General features: G+C 53.5%; 1 protein-coding gene across 3 annotated transcripts; it reads right to left on the bottom strand.

Moving 5' to 3' along the window:
• Positions 1-6,126: 6,126 nt before the first annotated feature.
• Positions 6,127-14,320, bottom strand: LOC129146421 (serine/threonine-protein kinase MARK1-like). Of its 3 annotated transcripts, none has more exons than XM_054698550.1 (2): positions 9,401-14,320; positions 6,127-6,837 (listed from the first exon to the last, which is right to left on the bottom strand). In XM_054698550.1, the coding sequence occupies exon 1, from the start codon at positions 13,035-13,037 to the stop codon at positions 12,426-12,428; it is 612 nt and encodes a 203-aa protein (XP_054554525.1). In that variant the 5' UTR covers positions 13,038-14,320; the 3' UTR covers positions 6,127-6,837; positions 9,401-12,425. The 3 variants fall into 3 exon arrangements, with proteins under 3 accessions (XP_054554525.1, XP_054554524.1, XP_054554523.1); XM_054698549.1 differs by lacking the exon at positions 6,127-6,837 and adding an exon at positions 7,797-7,848; XM_054698548.1 differs by lacking the exon at positions 6,127-6,837 and adding an exon at positions 8,486-9,272.
• Positions 14,321-14,740: the final 420 nt, after the last annotated feature.

Below are 14,740 nucleotides of genomic sequence, written 5' to 3'. Positions count from 1 at the left end.
ACCTGAGAGCCCCAGGGCCCCCTTCGGCCTCTAACCAGACCCCTCCTCTTCCTGGGACACCTCTCTTCCCAGGCCTGCCTGGGTGACTGTTCTGTGACTTGGCCCCAGCCCCCAAGCCTCCCCCTTCATCTGTGACTTTAGTCTGTTGTGGTGGTGAGCTGACACCCCAGGCGTGACCTCGGTGACTCTTGTGCCCCCTCGGTGGTATTGCTCCTGCCCTGCTCTATGCATGTCTATAAATACACGGGCACACACACACGTGCAAGCGCGCATCTCTGGTGCTGGGAACCGCCGGCTGTGCTGTCCTTCTGAGTCTTGTGGCCCAACAACAAGCAAACACTGTCACCCCAGCCACCCCCGCCAACACGTGCCACCTCCGACGAGCCTCCCTGCCATTCCCGGCCTGTGCACAGTCAGCCCCCCCAGCCACCTTCCTGCCCCTTCCCCGAGCATGGGGGTGCTGTCCCAGCAGCTTTGTGCTTCTGGCCACGACCAGTCCTGCTGTCTCTTGGCTGAGAATGAAACCCATTTCTGAACAATGGGGAGCAACGTGTTGTGTGCTGGCTGTGTTCTGTGGCGTTCAGGGGGAAGGGAAGGTTTAAGCATGGGGGCGCAGGGGTGCCTGGGAGGCCCCAGTTTTTCCCAGGCTGCTCGGGAAAGCACCTGCACTTAGCTGGTCTTCATCTGAACCCTGCTGTGGCCACCAGGGGTAGAGTGCCAGCCTGGAGGACTCATGGGGCCTGGGTGGGAGCCCCAGAAGAACAGGGTGAGAGGAGAAATGCCTAGGCTGGAAGCCAGTACTCTGGCCCTCCCGGGGCGGCACGCAGCCCACAGGCCCTACAGGTCAGAGAGCTGAGGGGGATTGGATGCCCTGACAGGCAGCGCCAATGCGCACCTTGCACCCCGAAGCCTGCCCTCTGCTGGCAGGACCCACACCCAGCGCAGCGCCTGAGCCCAGAACCCAGGGCCCGACCACGTGGTGAGTTCGGTTTATTCAGAAACAAAAGTGAAACACCAGGAACCACTCCCTGGCCTTGCCTCCTTCCTCTGTCCTGGGCGATCTATAAATAAGTTTCCTCGATGTCAACTGATTCATAGAAACCTCCTCTCCCAGGGGCCACCGCAGCCTCCGCTGTGATACAGGGGCCGTCTCAGCCCCATGTACACATGTCCCAGCACAGTATGTACACCGCGGGGCGCCCGCGCGCCTTCCGCCTGGCCTCCACCAGCCACCCCAGCCCGGCTTCTGGCCAAGCCCAGTTTTCCACAGGGTTGGGGGAGTGTGTACCCCCAAATTGCCTCAGTAAGCCATGCATCCCCTCTATGGGGACTTTCTGTAAAAGAAGCAGTGAAGGCCACCTCTCTGCAAATCCGGGGTGGCCCCAAGATAATCAGGCACAGAGGCCCACGGGACTTTTGCAAAGACAGCAAGTGGAGGCCACCCCCTTGTGGACTGCGGTGGCCTCATACCTGTGGGACATTCGAGAGGAGCGACGGGGGAGGCCACCCCTTTGCGGATTGGGGTGGCCTCATGCCTGCAGGACTTTTGTGAGGAGGGGGATGGGGGAGTTCTCCCCTTTGTGGATTGGGGTGGCCTCATACTTTTGTGAGGGGGCAAGGGGGAGACCACCTCTTTGTGCACTGGGGTGGCTTCAGGCCTGTGGATCTTTTGTGAGGGGCGGGACGGGAGAGGCCACTCCTCTGCAGATTGGGTGGCCTCATGCCCATGGGCCTTTTGTGAGGCGGGAAGGAGTAGGCCACCCCTTTGCACATTGGGGTGGCCTCATGCCCGTGGGACTTTTGTGAGGAGGACAGCAGAAGCCACCCCTTTGTGGATTGGGGTAGCCTCATGCCCGCAGGACTTGAGGGGTGATGGGGGAGGCCACCCCTTTGCAGATTGGGGTGGCCTCATGCCCGCGGACCTTTTGTGAGCGGGGACAGGGGAGGACACCCCTTTGAGGACTGTGGTGGCCTCATGCCCGCGGGACTTTTGTGAGTGGGACAGGGTAACCTCAAGCTGCAAGACATGTGTAGTGAGCAGAGCCCCCCCTTAACAGGTGGGTTCCCACAAAATAATCGGGCACACAGTCCCATGGGGACTTTTGCTAGGTAGTAGGAGAGGCCTCCCCTTTGCAGATAGGGATCACCTCCAGAATAATTGGGTGCAACAAAAAGTAAAAATAAAAAAAATAAAGAAAAATCAAAACAATTATTGGGTCCAACAAAAAATTAAAAACAAAACAAAACAAAGAAAAACAAAAACAAAATTGGGTGCAAAGGCCCATGGGGAAATTTCAAAAGGGAGCAGGGGAGGCCACCCCTTTGTGGATCTGGGTGGTCTCAAATAAACCACTGCTATCTCTGTGGCTACACTCTAGACAGGTGTTGGTGCCCACCTGCCCCAGCTGGTATCTCTGTCTGCACTTAGCCCCCGTGCTGGGCTTTCAAAGTGCTGCCCCGCTCGACATGGTTGGGGTGAGGTGGGGGGCACGTGGCCCAAAATTGCCTAATATAACCTAGGCCCTCTGCAAGAAGGCCTGGTAAGGATTCAATTGGTCATTCAAGGAGCCCCTATATTGTAGAACGGAGCCCCCTAAATAACTAGCTGGATATTTCTAGCTCCTTGCCTCTGGAAGTATGATTAGTCCAGAGTTAAATGAAGACACAGCCCTAACCTCAGAGGCTAGGGTCTGCACCTATTTCACCCTATTAGATAGGGGAGTTGTTGGACCCCTTTTTTAAGACGAGGGATGAAAGGACGACTGGGAAGGAGAGCCAAAGGATGGGGGGGGAAAGCCTGGGGAACAGGGATGGGTTGGTGAGGGCCAGGTGGGGGCAGAGCCTCCGGCCCCATGCCGGTGGCCTAGACCACCATTATCTTCACCTCGTTGTCGTCAGCCTGGTAGAAGAAGGGAAGGCATGGGCTGTTTCCAATGGTGACGCCTTCCTCGGAGTTCTGCATTTCTTGAAGCAGCTGAACGACCTGCTGCGCAGAGGCGTTCTCGAGGGGAGTCAGGCCCAGCTGGGCCTCACCCTGGGTCGGCTGCACATCGTGGACAAGGCTCACCTTACTTGGTTCTTTAGAGAGAGTAAGGGCAGGAGCAGGGCACAGCGCAGGTTTTCTGATCCCATGCAGACCGGGTAAAGGAGGAGTCAGAGTCCTCAGTGGTTTTGCAGGTTTTTTATTGGGGTTCACCAGGCATATGGCAGGCAGGGGTGCTGGCTGGGGGGTTGGGAGGCTGGCAGGCCTCCGGCCCCCAGCAAATCTTCACTTTATCTGGGCTCTCTGGTGATCTCGGCTTCTCTACCGGCTTCAGCTTCGGCTTCTACTGCTGCTGCTGGCGTCCCCGTGACACCGCCCTTAAAAGCACAGTCTTAGCTCAGCTGAATCCCATCTACCTATGCCCACACCCTACTCCAGGTGCCCGCCATCAGGCATGCATTCAGGACAAGGATCCATCATCTATCCTGATGGCGGAAGGGCAGAAAAGCCTGATATTTTCTTTACCCTACAGAGAGACAGAGACAGGATGCTGTGTGCCTGGCGGAGTGTGCTCTTCCTGAACAGCCCCCGTTAGGGGCTTTCCTCACCTTGGACGTTGGCGGTGCCAAGCTTCTTGGGGACTAGGCATGCGCTAGTGGGCTCAGCAGCAGGGTTCTGGGCAGGTGCTCAGGGCTTCGCCCGCCATTCGTTGCGTGCCTCCACCAGCCGCAAAACCAGCTCTTGCAGCTCTAACAGCTTCACCTGGAAGCAGAGATGCTCAGAAGCCCGCCCTGCCCCAGCCGCACCACCATGGAGCCAGAGCTCTGACTACCTTCATCTCCTCTTTGTCCTGGGCCAGCTGCCTTATGGACTCCTCCTTCTCTTGGTGCTCCTCCCTCATCACTGCTCTCTGGTTCTGGTAGAGAGTGATGTATTCTCCTAGGGGGAGGGCGCGCAGACAGCTCAGCTGCTGGGGTCTCCCCAGCCTCTGCATAGCACCCCAGCTGCAGGGCACAAGCCTCCCTGCTCACCGATGGTGTCAGTCTCTCCAGACATCTGGATACATCGATGCTCCAGCTCCTCCATCCAGTCCTGTAAGCCCACTTTCTCCTGCATGAGCTCGGTAAAGCGGCCCTCGGCCAGACAGCGGGCTCAGGGGCTCAGCAGTGCCGGCCTGCCCAGCACCCAGCCCGCCCAGCCCTCCGGACAACCACACTGTAGGGAAAGATAAAACTATCAGGCTTTTCTGCCCTCCCGCCTTTAGGATAGATGAGGGAACCCTGTGGTCTGAATGCAAGCCTGATGCAGGCACCTGGAGTAGGGTGTGGGCATATGTAGATGGGATTCACCTGGGCTAAGACTGGGCTTTTAAGGGTGGCATTCACAGCAAAAGCAGAGAAACGTAAGCAGAACCGAGAGAGCAGAGCAGCAGAGACCACCAGAGAACGCCAGAGAGCCCAGAAAGAGTGAAGACTTGCTGGGGGCTGGGAGGCCTGCCAGCCTCCTGACCCCCTAGCACCCCTACCTGCCATGTATCCAGTAAATCCCAATAAAAGCCTACAAAAGCCACTGAGGCTTCCAGGACTCTCTTCTCCTGGACCCAGTCTGCTGGATCAGAAAACCTGCCCCGTGTCCATTCCTTCCTCTCTTACAATTGGTGTAAGTCAGCAAGATGATCCATGCAGACCGGTATGGAGCCCTCCGAAGACCGGGAGGGACTGAGGAGCAGCAGACAGTGTTTGCCTGTGACAGCGCTGGACGTGTCATGGCGGGACAGGGGAAGGGCAAAGTCCGGGAGCTGCGGGATGAGACCTCGCCTGGAGGAGGAGATGCCCGAGAGGACCAGCCAACAATCCCCGCCTAGGCAGCAAGAATCATCGGGGGAGAAAGGACCACGACTCAGAGCTCCCCAGTGTGGACAAAGGGAAAAGCCGATGAACTTGGACTAATGGACTAACAATCCCGCCAGAAGGGGGAGGACCTTGGCAAGTTTGATATGTTTTGGGGACCCTGAGGAAGGATGGGATTGTCCACCCCCAGAGATGGGAGTCTGGGGGTGTCAGTGGGCCTTGGTGGCCAAAGGCAGCCGGTGTACTGCCCAGCAGCTAAGCAGAGGAGAAAAGCCAACTGAGAAGGCAAAAGCTGGTGCTAAGTTCGGGAAGCCCTGAGCGGCTGTTACGCACTACGTAAGCTAAAGGCCAGTGAGTCTTTTAAAATCACCTGTGGGTGATGCCCTGCTCATAGTTGAGTGAGGGGGAGGAGCTGAGGAGCCCATCTTTGGGGGATGGGTAGGGAACGTGGCTTGTGGTGGAGCCCACAGCCAAAGAGGGGACCCAAGAGAGGCCGCATGTGGACTTGTATCCACGGATCCCCGACCCATGTGCTTGTGCAGTGGGTTGGCCTGAGTGCAGGGGCCTGCATGCTGGAGCGTTGGAGCGACCACAGATAGAAAACCCTGAGGGATGGGCGATTACCCCCAAAGAGTACAGAATCGCCAACCCAAGAGTGAGTGCATCCTGGGGGTGGATGCGGTGTGTGGCTTGTGGCCGAGACTGCAGCCGGAGGGGGCCGGGAGGCCTGATGGCTCCTGGCGTGTGACGGCTGATGCCTGAGTGGTTCCCTCCCTCGCATGAGCAGTGCCTTCGGCAGCGGAAGTGGTGGATCATCTACTGGTGCCAATAATTGTCTTTTGCCACTAGGTTGATGCCCTGCCTGGACTTATTTGTGTTCTGTTATATTTCATTGTGATATATTTCATTTGCTTTTGTGGGCCATGGCTGCAGTGTTCCTATTCGTCAAGAGAAACGTGTGTATCACTTGTATAGACTGTCTGGCAGAAAACCCTGAGGGGGTGGATTGTAGGGTAAGGTAAAAGTATCAGGCTTTTCTGCTCTCCCGCCCATAGGATGGATGATGGAACCCTGCGGTCCCAAATGCATGCCTGATACGGACACCTGGAGTAGGGTGTGGGCATAGGTAGATGGGATTCACCTGGGCTAAGATGGGCTTTTAAGGGTGGCGTCACGGGGACGCCAGCAGCAGCAGAGAAGCAGAAGCAGAACCGAGAGAGCAGAGCAGCAGAGACCACCAGAGAACGCCAGAGAGCCCAGAAAGAGTGAAGACTTGCTGGGGGCTGGGAGGCCTGTCAGCCTCCTGGCCCCCTAGCACCCCTACCTGCCATGTATCTGGTAAATCCCAATAAAGTCTGCAAAATTCACTGAGGCTTCCAGGACTCACTTCTCCTTTACCCGGTCTGCTGGATCAGAAAACCTGCCCTGTGGCCATTCCTTCCTGCCTTACACACACTCACCTGCAGTTTCTCCATGGCTCCCTGAAGGGCCTGGTGGGTCTCCCCAGGCACACTTTCCCCCCGGGGGCTGGGGCCTCCATCTTCTCAGGCTCCTGGTCCCATGGGGCTACCTGCTGAGCCAGGAGCCAGCAGAGCAGCTTTTGCTCCTTTAGCTGCCTGTGCAGCCGCGCCTGTTCTTCCTCAGCACTGGCCAAGGCCGAGTTACAAAATGCCACCTGTGGGCCAGAGGTGCAGGGTGCCCCTGTGGGCCCGGCAGGAGGTTGGGAGGCACACCTCTCAGGGCCTCCGTGGGCACACCTGAGATTCGAGGATGGTGTTGGTGTCTACCCACTAGCTCCCAGCAGAGGTGGGTGAAAGCTTAATCAAAGGGAGGGGAACCAAGAAGAAGGGTGTGCTGGTGGGAGGGGGAAGGTGGGGCAGGGAAGGGGCCCCAGGGCCGAGCTCACCATGGCCTCGCAGCTGTCTAGATCGTCCGGGATGCTTAGTTTTGTCAGGGGACCCTTGTCCTCCTCTTCCTCCTCCTCTTCACTGTTCAGTCCATTTACTGTTGGGGGGGGGCAGCCAGAGGGGCTCAGAGAACCCCTGGGTTCTGAAGCAGCCCTGAAAGCCAGCAAGCTCTGCCCCCTCCTCTCTGTGCAACCCCGCGCCAGCAAGTCCCCAAAGGAGAAGGATCCAAGTTGTCCTAAGGGTGGCTTCCATCTCTTTGGAGTGCTCCTTTAGGGGTGTCGGAAACTGTTCACCAGACTGAGACTAGCACTGGAGACAACACTCCACCAGAGTGTTGATGCTGTGTTGCTGGGCACTGTCCCTTACAGTTCCCTCCCTCTGTATTTACTTAGTTCCAACAGGGAATCAGTTAGTTGGTGATTTTGTTCTGGTCATGAGGTGGCACCAGAGACCTGTCCTTGCTGACCTTTGCTTTTTCCCAGTGGTTCTCAGCTGGCCTTAGGCTATTTGTAGGTCACCGTGGAATCCTTGTCTTCCTCTGATGGCGCCCGGAGCCGCTCGATCACCTCTGTGGTGATTTCTTCACCGTTCTCCACAGTTCCCATTTGTGGGGTGCGGTGCCTGAAATAGTTCCTCTCTACTCAGTGTCCCACTTGATCTGTAGTTCGTTCTTGCAGTTTTTTTTTTTCCCTCCTTTCCGTTGGTCGGAGAGAGCCTACTCAGTGGGTGGGGGAGGGTAGCAGGGTTCTGACTCTTTCCCTTTTTTAAAAAAAGAAATAATAAAACTTCTCTTTGGCAGAGACAAAAAGTCTCTGTCTTGTGGGGAAACTCACTGTGTATGTGAAAGGGGGAATCTGGTGAAACTTTTCTCAGACGTGACCCAAGAACCCCAACTGTGAACCCAACACCTCTCCAAAATATCACTCCTCACCAATGTCAACGTTATAAAAACAAGCAAAGTCAGAGAAACAGTCAGCAAGAGGCACATCGAGGAGAACTGGCTGTAACTGAGTGAGGCAATTTGGATTATGGAACATAAAATGTACATTAGGAAAACTGATGAAATTAAGCACAGAGTTTGGTAACTGTGTCAACATTGCTTCATTAGCTGTGAAAAAAAAAACAACTGTATTCATGTAAGATGTTAACAAAGTGGAAATGGTGTGGGATGAATAAGAACTGTACTATCTTTGCAACTTTTCTGTAAATTTAACAGTATTCATTAAATGTTATGTTTTTTTTTTTTTAAGTCCTCAATACTAAATAGGTTGTAAAAGGAAAAAATGATCTACTTTCCTGTTTCCCCAGGTTTTGTTATCCAGAGGCTGGAGAGAGGGGTCCTGGGGAGAAAAGCTGGAAACCTCACACCCAGGGCATTCCCCCGAGTCTCCTCTCCTCTGAGCCCTGCTTCTCTGACTCCTCACAGAGCATCTCACCACCAGGACGCCGCCCTCCAGGACCCCCAACTCTGCCCATCTCAGAACCGGCCCTGTCCGGGCAGCTCCACCAGAATCCGAAACACTCCACCAGAATCGGGAAACAGTCAGACAACCCTTTTTATACCGGGGCTGCCCTGTAACAGTTTGGCGCAGTAAAGAAAAGGGGAGCCAAGCTAAACTTTCTCAAAGGAAGGGACAATTCATTGCGCCCCCAGGCAAGCGTCGTACCCAAGATGGGTGTCCCTGAAATCGTGCCCGTTGTGGGGGGAGATGTCATTTCATAGGGTGAGGAGAGGTTAGGCAGGAAAACTGGGTTGGTAGGGGGGGAAACAGGCTTAGGGGGAACTAAGTTGTTTTTTCGTGGAGCTGAGTTGTTTTCTCCTGCTTATGGCTTCAGTTTTGGTTTGATGGAATCAGGGGTACTGGTGTCAGGGCCATCTTGTTGTTTGTATGTGGGCTTCCCCATTCCTGGCCCCTGCATCGACCTTTCATACCAGCCTTTTGTTGAAAAGGGGCAATGGTTCTCTCTTTGGCTACTTCCTGCTGGACAGGGGCGAAGACCAGGGTGGGCGCTCAGGCCTGGTTATGAGACAGTCTTTGCAGCGCGAGGATATGGGTGGAGAAGGAGTTGGTTAAAGGTGGTATGGGACAGTTCTTGGATCCGGTGTTGGATGAAATGGAGTAAGCATGGGGCAAAAAGAAAAAATGAGGAGATTAGGATAAGAAGCCCTATGAGTGGTAATACCTGGTCCGAGGCTGTGCTGATCTGGAATTGCTGGGCATAGACAGAAGAACTGGAAGTGGCTTGAAGAGATGGGATTAGAAACAGAGGAAGGAGAGGGGCCTCCCCGGTGGCGCAGCGGTTGACGGTTGAGCGCTGGGTTGTGAAGCTGCCCACAGCCTCTACAGCACCGGTTCAATCCCTGGCCTCAAGGCGAGGGTCCCACATGGCGGGCAGACCTCTCCTGCCGCCCACTGCTCCCCTCAGCAGTGTGCTTCGTCAAGTCTGCCTGTTCTGCTCTTCGCTTTGTCTCTGGTGAGTTCTCTCACCCTCCTGTGTTTCTGACTGTACCCAGTGCTTGCATAAATAAATCTTTAAAAAAAAAAAAAAGAAACAGAGGAAGGAGAATCAGAGGGCCTCTACTCTATAGGCTGAGTGGGATGTGGACCAGGGATGCATTGATGCAAACCCGAGTTGGGCCCATGTGCTTGTATACATACTGCTTGTCCACAGGGACCGCTTTGACCCTGGACAGCTGATGCCTTGACAGCCATTGGTGTTTTCAGGATGATCGTGTGGACCCATCCACTTTGGCGGAAGTGGTTTTGGAGAGATGGCTTTCAGAAGAACCTGGTCTCCAGGGCACAGCAGGTTGACAGGTGCATCAGGGGACGGAGGCACAGGTTGTGGCAGACAAAGGTCTGCGTGTTCTTGGAGCAGCTGTCTGAGCAAAGAGAAGTATGGAAAATATCCAGCCAACAGTGTAGGTTGGACGCGGAGCTCATGGTTAGTAAGAAGAGGTCTGCCATACATCCGTTCAAGGGGGCTCAGGAACAAGGGGCCATGGGGAGTGGCTCGGAGGTGCACTAAAGCCAGTGGGAGCAGCTCCACCCAGGATTTGTGGGCTCTGTGGAGAGTTTGGCTAGGTGGTCTCTGGTCAGACCATTTACCCGTTCTACCTTACCAGAGGATTGCAGTCGGGAGGGAATGTGTAGTTTCCAGGTGATGCCCAGGGAGGAGACCTGTGGAGTAATCTTTGAGATAAAGGCAGGTCCACTGTCCGACTGGTGATGGTGTCCACCGTAGTAAGAAGAGGGTGTTACCTGCGTTAGGGAGTGGAACACCCGTGAAGCCTGGCAGGATGGAGAGTCGAGGATTGGGAGAGGGAGATGAGAGGGTCTTTGACAAAGAGAGTAGAAATCTAACAGACAAGAGGGTGATGGAGGGGAGAGAGCCTGATGAGTGAGCAGGTCCTGGAGCCGATGTGGAGAACTAACATTTACAGGTTGGCCCAGTGTGGGTTTTAAGGCCTTAGGTCTAGCGAGACGAGAAGCTGCCGCAAGTGCACGCAGGCAGGGCTGCCATCCTCTTACAGTGGGATCCATTTGTTTAGAGAAATAAGCAACTGCTCGCTGGACTGGCGTAGGTTGGCCCAGAACCCCTAGAGCAACGCCCTTTTGCTCATCTGTCAATAACAGGAATGGCTTTCCCGGGTCTGGGAGTGCGAAGGCTCATCTCAGAGAGCTTTTCCTGGATAAAGCAGAGAAAATGGGGTGTAGAAACAAATAAAAGCATGATCATGATCACCAGGCCTACTATGGGAAGGATCCATGGCAGTAAGGGAGAGTTGGTCCAAGTTTGGATGTCCTGGCCCCAGCTTCAGCTGACAAAAGGTCAGTCAGAGGGGGCTTTGCTGGTCAGATGAGCAAGCCCATGAGTGTGTTGGAGGAGGGGGAGACACCTGAGTACACACGATTTCTCACCAAAACCTCCCTGTCAGACCTTCAACACTTTCTTTTGCTTGCTTTCATTCTAATGCCATTTCATTTTACCCATCCGGCTTTACATTATCTTAAGGCCCTTCAGAATATCCCTCTTCCATACATTTCTTTTTTCAAACACACATACCTCACCTCACTTGCATTTACCAGACTTAGCAAAACCTTAGTTTTAGAAGGGAATTGAACACCATCTAAACAATGATGAAAAAACACAAATTTAAGGTAGACAGCCCCTGTAGTTTTTCATTCCTGTACCCAGTGATTTAATTGGCAGAGACTGGTGTCCAAAGCCTGCATCTGTTGGGCGATATTAATGTTTCCAATTTGGCTAAGGTCACCCTGCAGGGTTTGAATCCAGGGAGGAGGAAGGGTGGGTAGCCGTCTGGAGAGGATTTTTAAAAGGAGAAATTCCAGCTGGACTGACACTGTGTAAGAATCCCAAGTTGCAAAATCCCTTCTGCACGTACTCCATGACGAGCTGCAGCTTCGGCCCAGGGGACACTGGACACCTAGGTGTGCTCACTGCGGGACTGAGACTGATCATAGCCTAGGCTTCGTGGAGCAGGAAGATGTGCGGATTTTCCAGCTGAGCAGGTCATGGTGGATTAGGGCTGCTCTGTGAATAACCTCTGCCCACCTTGGAGAGTCCCGTTTGGATTCTAATATACTGGTCCCAGAGTCTTTCTTAAGGGGAGCTAGAGAGCCTATCTATGTGCTCCTTGCAATCTGCACGATTTACCACCCAGGCCCAAGCCTTTGCAAGAGCTCCTGCATCCTCTGCACCATCTGTGTGCCCAGGGGTGAGCAGCAGGTTTCTCCCACCAAGGGGGCAGTACCTAAGATGGGGGAGAGAGGCCCAGGGTTCCTCGCCTGTGGCCCTGGGACCTCTGGAGGCTCTGCCCACACAGCCCCACACCCCTCTCCTGGTCCTGTACCTGCTCAACTCTCCCCAACCCCTCCGCACGCCAACCCTCACCCGCTCTGCTCCTCTCCAGATGCTTCACCAGTTTCGTTGCCTGCCTGGTCCTTCACCTGCTCTGCTCCAGGGACATCAGTGCTGCCCAGACTTCTGTGCTGCAGTCCTGTGAGTCTCATGCTGCTCCTGGCCCCTCTGACTGGGCCCAGCCCCGGAGCCTCTCCAGAGCCTCAACCTTCCCTGGTGTACTCCTGTTCACCATGGCCACTGAGTGCTTGTTCTTTGGGGGTGGGGGGTCTTCTGCCGGGTATGGCACTATTTTTAATCTTTGTTGCTCTCCAGTTCCAATGCTGCACAGCAGCAACAAAATTCTAGGATAATTTCTAATACTCTATCTCTGGCCCTGATGATTGCTGAAGGGGCCACTGCACTGGAAGGCCAGTCACATATTGGGGGACGTCTTAGGGTGGTGCTGGAGGGCTGGGGAGCTGGACTGATCGTGTTGGCCCTGCTTTCCTGGTCCCTCTCCAGCTGGGGGCCTGTCTCAGTGGTGCTGCCGTGCTCCCCAGTGTTCTCCAGCTGGGGTCTAGCCACAGAGGTGCTGGTGTCCCCCCAGCCATCCTCCAGCTCTGGGCCTAGCGCAGAGGGACTGCCCTTTGGGGTGTCCTCTAGCAGGGGGCTTGGACCTGCAGCAGTGGTGTGCTGCTGCGCATCCTCCAGCTCAGGGACCTGGTGGAGATGACCCTGTTGCCCGGGGTGACATCCTTTCCCCTCTTTTGGACTTCCTGCTTTCGCAGGATACCTGGCCTTGGGGCATTCCCCAAAACCTCAGGCTGAGGGAGTGGGGTGGGTATCTTTTCCAATCTTCTGCACTGGGTGCTTTCCCAGGATACCCGGCCTTGGGGTATTCCCCGAAACCTCAGGTGCCGGCGGGGTGGGGGTGGGTGGGGAGTCCTTGTAATCAGGGTAACCGGGATCCTGGAAGGTGACGCGCTTCGGCACCTGGAAGGTAACGCGCCTGGGCCGCTCCTCCCCCTCCTCCTCATAGTCCTCCTCCCCCGCCTGCTTCCTGGAGCAGAGGATCAGGTAGGTGGCCATGACCTCGCGGTACTTGTTAGTGTCAATGGCCTCCCGAATTTCCTGCCTCTGGTAGCCCAGGCGCTCCATACCTTTGGTTATGGCCAGGTCCTGGGGGCAGAGCGACGGCTCGCTGAAGGGCAGGAGTCCCCTGCTCGTTTCTGCTACCCAGGCGTGCTGCTGGATGCTCTCCAGGGTGCTGCGCTTCCAGGGGTCCCGTGCCAGCATTTTGGCCAGCAGGTCCCCGCCCTGGACCATGAGGTAGGTGGTCTGGTGGACGTTCCCACCCAGGACGCACTCCCTGATTGCCCTGAGGCTGGGCCCCCTGAAGGGCAGTGTGCCGGTCACCATTTCGTAGGGCATGATGCCCAGGCTCCACACGTCCACCTTGGGGCCGTTGTACTGCTGGCCAAGGTAGACCTTGGGGGCCCTGTATTCTGGGCGACAGCAGCACGTGCTCAGCGCCTGGGGGAAGCCTTGGACACTGAGCCCGAAGAGGTAAAGGACCTATACAAAGAAAACTATAAAACACTGTTAAAAGAAATAGAAGACACAAAGAAATGGAAAGACATCCCCTGCTCATGGATTGGTAGAATAAACATTATTAAATGGCCATCCTACCAAAAGCAATATACAGATTCAATGCTATTCCAATCAAAATCTCAATGTCATTCTTCAAAGAACTAGAACAATTATTGATGAAATTCATATGGAATTACAAAAAACTCCGAATAGCCAAGCTCTCCTGAAAAAAAAAAGAAGGGAATGGAGGCATCACACTCCCAGACTTCAAACTCTACTACAAAGCCATAATCATCAAAACTGCATGGTATTGGAACAAGAACAGACACACAGACCAATGGAATCGAATAGAAAATCCAGAAATAAACCCACAGATTTATGGTCAACTAATCTTTGACAAAGGAGCAAAGACTATGCATTGGAGCAAAGAAAGTTTGTTCAATAAATGGTGCTGGGAAAACTGGGTTGCCACATGCAAAAGAATGAAGCTTGACCACTACCTCACACCATACACAAAAATCAACTCAAAATGGATTAAAGAACTAGACATAAGACCTGAAACCATAAAATACATAGAAGGAAATATAGGCGAAACACTACATGATTTGCACATCAAAGACATCTTTACAAACACATCACCCAAAGCAGTGATAGTGAAGGCAAAGATAAACAGCTGGGACTACATCAAATTAAAGAGCTTCTGCACAGCAAAAGAGACAATAACAAAAACAAAGAGAAACCCCACCAACTGGGAGAACATTTTTTTACACAACACTAATGATAAAGAACTGATCACAAAAATCTGCAAAGAGCTGATGAGACTCAACAACAACAAAGAAAATAATCCAGTCAAAAATTGGGCAGAAGAGCTAAAAAGAAACTTCTCTGAAGAGGAAATGCAAATGGCCAACAGACATATGAAAAAATGTTCAACATCACTTGTAATCAGGGAAATGCAAATCAAAACTACCATGAGATACCATCTTACACCAGTGAGAATGGCACATATTAAAAAAACTAGCAACAACAAATATTGGCGAGGGTGTGGAGAAAAAGGAACTCTCTGCACTGTTGGTGGGAGTGCAAACTGGTCCAACCACTATGGAGAGCTGTGTGGAGATTTCTGGACCTACTAAACATAGAGCTTCCATATGATCCAGCAATTCCACTCCTAGGTATTTACCCAAAGGACACAGAAACATCAATTCCAAAGAACACCTGCACCCCTAGGTTTATAGCAGCACTATTTACAATAGCTAAGCTTTGGAAACAGCCCAAATGCCCAAAAATAGATGACTGGATCAAGAAGATGTGGTACATATATACCATGGAATATTACTCAGCATTCAAAAAAGATAAACACATGCAGTTTGCAGCAACATGGATGGCGCTGGAAGGGATCATGCTCAGCGAAATAAGCCAGAAAGAAAAACAAAACTACCGGATGGACTCACTCATAGCAGGAATCTAGAAAACTTAAATAAGGGACCAGGAAAATGAGTAACTATAAGAAAGTAAAAATCAAAATCAACAAAAACTTTGAA

This window comes from Talpa occidentalis, unplaced genomic scaffold (genome assembly GCF_014898055.3).
Source record: "Talpa occidentalis isolate TD23 unplaced genomic scaffold, MPIMG_talOcc4v2.1 talOcc4.2, whole genome shotgun sequence".
Lineage (NCBI taxonomy): Eukaryota > Metazoa > Chordata > Mammalia > Eulipotyphla > Talpidae > Talpa > Talpa occidentalis.
Note: the sequence above shows the minus strand (reverse complement) of the source record. Positions and strands in the feature narration are given on the sequence as shown.